The 6,007-nt window shown below is 38.2% G+C and overlaps 1 protein-coding gene across 1 annotated transcript; it reads left to right on the top strand.

The window, feature by feature from the left end:
• Window positions 1–1,131: 1,131 nt before the first annotated feature.
• mchr1b (melanin-concentrating hormone receptor 1b) lies at window positions 1,132–2,564 on the top strand. Its single transcript, XM_068336321.1, has 2 exons — window positions 1,132–1,198; window positions 1,534–2,564. Exons 1-2 carry the CDS (start codon window positions 1,132–1,134, stop codon window positions 2,562–2,564), a joined length of 1,098 nt encoding a protein of 365 aa, XP_068192422.1.
• Window positions 2,565–6,007: the final 3,443 nt, after the last annotated feature.

Genomic DNA, 6,007 nt, shown 5'->3' with positions numbered 1-6,007 from the left:
TTTTTCAACAATGGAATACCAGCAATGCTGCAACATTGACAAAGTTGTGGTTTTAGCACCAATCTCTGCTGTTAATGATTAAAATCTAAACTGTGAAGTGATGAAGAACAACTTCAAGATAAAACTCAAACTTCAAACCCTTGTTCGTATTTTATTATTTAATTAATGTATATGTATTATTGGACTGGTTCAATTCTCAAGTGAAAGTAAAACTTGATCCCATAAGAGTTCTGTAAACTTAAACCGAAAAGGAAACAACGAATACATCTAAATCAATTACAAACATTGCTGTCTTCAAAATTCAAAGAAACAGTCCCTGTTCAGTGTTTGTGTGCATGTTTTTGCATATGCACTTTTTATTTAGTGTATAATGCATGCATTATGTGTCAACCCTTTTTTCACGTAACAGCAACGTGGAAAACCCCCATCAACATAGATAATACAAAAATTGTTTTTAAAGTCAAGTATCGACGTTTGTAGTTCTATAGAACCAAATGCACACTTTGTGTAGACGCACACACCGCCTGAGATGGTGTCTCACCGCATTTCTTTCGCAAAATGTACGACAAACCTCACTTAATTCTTACCATAAATTTCTAATTTCTTTGTGTGTATTTGTTTAACTTATGTCCAAAACCTTGCACAACGCGTGGATGATGAGACTGCAGCCCATCTCCCTCCTTCTTCAGCTGACTACACTTTATAACAGGTGTTTGCTCGGGAATTTTTAACAGGAGCGACACACGGTCATCTTGCTTCGACCCCCCCCCCCCTTTATATAGACGGCTCAAAAAATATAACATATCATTATTCTCTTGAAAAGGACCATCCTAATAATAAATTGCTAAATGATGAGTATTATTAATCTGAAGTCATGAAGCGCTCCAGATCTGACGGCTTTCAGAGGGACATGGTTTTTTTTTTTAAATTTATTTTATAATCTTGAATAACGCAAACACGCGTGGATTTACACCTCTGCTGTCAACTCCACACGCCTCCTTTGATCCTGCAGTTCTACGTCGAATTTGTCTTCTTTTTCGCTTGAAAACCATGATTTAAGTTGTATCGTGTCCATTATTAAACTCTACATTGCCGATTATTGCAGAGACGCACTAACAAAAGCTGTTTATGATGGACTTCGCCCACATTTTGAATTCATCGTCCTCCTTATTCAGTGCGCCTGAGGATACGGAGAAAGGTAGGTTTTCTTTTCACCCCGTCTACGTATTGAATTAAATTATCGAAACTATTATGACATATTAGGAGTCTATCAAGAATTTTAGATTATTGCTAAAGGTATGTGAAGCTTCTCAGTCATTCAAGTCATGATAGAGCTCAGTGTGGAATGAAGTTAGCCGGACTTGAAGGATTTGCCTGATTGATCTGAGATTGGTGCCAAAGTACTAGAAGAATTACATAAAATTCATATTAACACCAACTGGTTGAAACATGAATTGAAACACAGGATATTTATGTAAAATAAGATTTGCTATTTTAATAGTGTTTGACAGTGTTATATTCTTTCTTTGCTAGAACGTCAGCATTACAACAATGTGCTCATGCCCAGCATCTTTGGTGCCATCTGTTTATTGGGGATCCTTGGAAATGGCATTGTAATCTACATCATTGTGAAGAAAACCAAGTTCTTCTCCCAGCAAACGGTACCAGACATATTTATCTTCAGCTTGTCCATTGCAGACCTCCTCTTTCTTCTCGGCATGCCTTTTCTCATCCACCAGCTTGTGGGGAATGGATCCTGGTGCTTTGGTGGCACCATGTGTACAGTCATCACAGCGCTGGACTCTAACAGTCAGATTGTTAGTACCTACATCCTAACTGTGATGACTCTGGATTGCTATTTAGCTACCGTCCACCCTATCCGTTTCAAGCATGTTCGAACCCCCTTTGTGGCCAGGGCAGCAGTAGCTCTGGTGTGGGTGTTGTCTTTGGTTTCCATCACGCCGGTCTGGATGTACACAGGACTCATGCATCTCAAAGACGGCTCGGTCAGCTGTGCTCTCCTTCTGCCCGATCCAGCCACAGACACGTACTGGTTCACCCTCTACCAGTTCTTCTTGGCCTTCGCTCTCCCTTGGGTGCTCATTTGTGGGTTCTTCTTCAAGATTCTCCAAAACATGTCAGCCACAGTTGCTCCGCTACCCCAGCAAAGCCTGAGGTTGCGAACGAGAAAGTTGACCCGCATGGCGGTGGCCATATGCTTGGCGTTCTTCACCTGCTGGGCTCCCTACAACATTTTACAGTTGGTCCACCTTGGAGTACAAAGGCCCACCTTTGCCTTCCTGTACGCTTACAACATTGCTATCAGCATGGGCTATGCTAACAGCTGCATAAATCCATTTATCTACATTATATTAAGTGAAACATTTAAGAGACAGACCACCACTGCATTTCGGCTGTCCCACAGGGGTTTCAGAGTTGCCCCTGCCCTGGAAGAGGGCAGTTTGTGCTTGAGGATGGCTCCAGACAGCTTGCGTCTATCTCAGTTACACTCATCAAGAGAACTGCTTCCAAACACACCACCCGTCACAGTGGCTGTGCATTGAGATGGACCATTAGCCATCTATAAGCACTTGCCAGTATGCTAACAGATAGCCACCTTGATTCTGTGAGCTAGCGCCTCTGCTTCAATGTTTCCTTTCCAAATGAAGTAACTTTAACTGCAAAGTAATCTTTGAAAGTGTGACCTTTTAAATGCTGTAAATGACTATATATTGCACAAAAACTACGTGAAGGATCATTGAAATTACTGTTACATTGTGTTATCCGTAAGAAGAAAAATATAAGAGCGATAGATGACCTGTTGTTTCTGCGAATGATATTTTCATGCTGCTGCCTGGGGGCAGGAAGACAGGACAGATGCTGAGCAGCAGATGAGCTGATGTGGGTGGCATTAAACAGAATCTGCTACACAAAGACCAACAACAGAAAACCATAGAGACCAACTCACAATTTATCATAATGAATTACTTAAATCTCCATGAAGAGTTGTAGCTTGATTTCTCATTATGATCTACAGTATATGTTGTATCCATTAATGAGCCACATTTAAAGTGACAACAGTTTGTTCTTGCACTATTTATCAAATTTAATATTATAGTTTAACTTACTGTGTCATTTCCACTGTGCAATATAACATTAATGACTTCTGCTAACATTGTTTCAGTATCTGGAATATTATTAGAAATGTGCAGTTTTAATTTTTGTGTGTGTTGCTTTAATTGCTATTTGTGTTGAATGTTGTTACTCCACACGAATGTGTTGTGCATTACCTATGGGATTATTTAAGTGTAGTAAATATGCTATATCAGAAAAGTTGTGTGTCATTTGACATATTATCAGATATTTCTACATATGAAGCTGGGTATCTTTACTACTATGTGAACAAAACTCTCAAATTCAGTATGTGAATTGTACCTTGTTGAATGTCTCAGGACATGAAGAAGACATTCCATACAATGGTCAGAATGACAGCTTTTGTATCATCACCTATGTAGCCCGTAGAACCTCATAACTCCATTGTGAGTAAAAAGTCAATCATAACTGCTTTCTTAAAATTTTATGCAAGCATTTTAATGTTTAATGTGTGAGCAGAAATTCAATAAAGTGTTGAATGTAACCAAAATGTCATTAAATGTCAATGTTATAAAAAGAATGAAAAGAACAAAACATATGCCACAACAACCTTAACAGTCTTAAACAGCACACATTCTTCGTTTACAGCTTTTCTCCAGCACACCGTACTACTTATCAAAATGTCAGCTATTTAGCTAGTATCCATTATGATGAAGAACACAGAGGAGGAAAAGCCTGAATGACGTATTGATGTCATGAACAGGCTACTGTAAGTACATTTTTCTCTCCTTCAGGTACATCATTATTCTTAAAAGGTTTTATTTGTCACAGTCAGGTGCTAAAATCAGAAGGTGAAATTTTTTTAGTCACTGGCATTATTTTTAACTACTAGTATATATATATATATATATATATATATATATATATACACACACACACACACACACACACACACACACACACACACACACACACACACACACACACACACACACACTGTATATATATATACACATACACACACACACTGTATATATATGTATATATATATATATATATATATATACCTGGATGAATCTGGTTTGTTGTTCAGGAGCTTGTTTTTCTTCATCATTTTTTTTTTGGTCTTTATTCTTCAGACACACACACACACACACACACACACACACACACACACACACACACACACACACACACACACACACACACACACACACACACACACACACACACACACACACACACACACACACACACACACACAAAGTCCGCCACTTTTGGGGACAAACTTGATATTCTGAAAGTTTTGTTACTGAATCACTGTTAATAAATAATGCAACTGTAATGCCTCCAGTGCTTCACCAGTCGGGCTTGTCATGGGTTCAGCTGAGGATCAAGAAAAGGACAGATTGTCTGTGAATTGTAGAGAAGAACTTCAGGTTTTATGAAAGCTGTTGAGGTTTGTCACAAGAGTGACTAAATTTTCCGTGGTGTGGAAAAGTGTGGACTTTAACTAAGCAAAGAAAAGATGGGATATTAGCAGACTTCTACAGACATGACCACAATACCACGGCAGGTATAGGATTCTCTGTCCAGACTTTTAATCTGGTGCCTAATGAATTTCAGGGATAACTGTCTTAGCCGTTTTCTAACGGAGCTGATAAGCGAGTAGGCTGCTTTATTGCTATTTGTAACGCATGTACTTTGATTGAAAAAGTTGTTCTATATCTCTGGATAAACAGTCATACTTTGATTGCTGTAGCAGAAGTTCATTGTGCAAAATTGGAATCAAAAGAGTCAGAAGCAGCCCTCTAGACTCACACATTTTACTTTGTAGATAAACCATTAAGTTGCAAATTGTAAATGATTTGAACTCTTGTAAACTTTGAACGCCTCCCAGATAACATTATATGACTTGTGTAGGTGTTGTATGGGTTTCCAAAAAAGAATTGAGATGTGACATAATAATACTGTGATATTTTGATTTAAAAAATGAAAAAGACCTATCATAATCAAAAAAAAAAAAGTTCTTCAGTAAGATTTGTTTATGAGAGAGTAAAAAGTCAATTGTCTGGTTGTTGGGTCAGAGCATCTTCAGGGTAGTCATTTAGAAAAGACTCATATCACGTGTGGATATGAGTCCCAGCCTTGGACCTAACAAACACCGTGCAGAACACAAGTGAAATTTCCTCCCAGTACTCGGTGATTCATATCAGAGATAATTTGTGCAGAAACAACAGGACCCTCCGTTTTGATCAACCCAGCTTCTTTTTTAATTTAGAGCGTTCAGGATCAAAAAGGTGTGTCTCCTGTTAGAAGAATATGTCTGAGCCTAAGGATTTTCACAAAAAACTATTTGAGTTCTTTTTAAGAGCTATAATGTCACATTTTATCACCTGTAATTTTGATTCCAAACCAGAGAGCAAGAAATCTTCATGGACTCCAATGTTTGTTTCCTTTATTATTCATGACAACATTAAAAATATGTGTAAGATGCATAAAGACCCCATCTACGCACAGACTTCTAACTTTATTTAATATGTTATACAGTAGAAAACCCCTTCATAATAGCTCCCACATTGATTCAGCCCTGTTACCTAAATCAACATTGATGGTGTTTTAATATCCTTTAATGGCAGTATCAATGGAGGCTTTCTACAGAATCCGTGATCAATAGCGAATGTTGCTCAGCAAAGGCATAGCTTCCTGGCCTCATGACTGTCTCTGTGTTTTTCCAGTCTTCAGAAAATTGTTAATGATGAAATCAATGTGAGCCGCAAGAGCAGAAAGTCATGAAGTACAACTTTTTCATCTTTACAGGAAAGGAGAACTCGTCATGAAATGGTGACTGAAAAGAAATAGGCGCCGATGCGAATGGCTGAAGATAAAGAGAGCCTCTATTCCAATTACAAAT

Source organism: Antennarius striatus, chromosome 16 (assembly GCF_040054535.1).
Source record: "Antennarius striatus isolate MH-2024 chromosome 16, ASM4005453v1, whole genome shotgun sequence".
NCBI classification, from domain to species: Eukaryota; Metazoa; Chordata; class Actinopteri; order Lophiiformes; family Antennariidae; genus Antennarius; species Antennarius striatus.
Note: the sequence above shows the minus strand (reverse complement) of the source record. Positions and strands in the feature narration are given on the sequence as shown.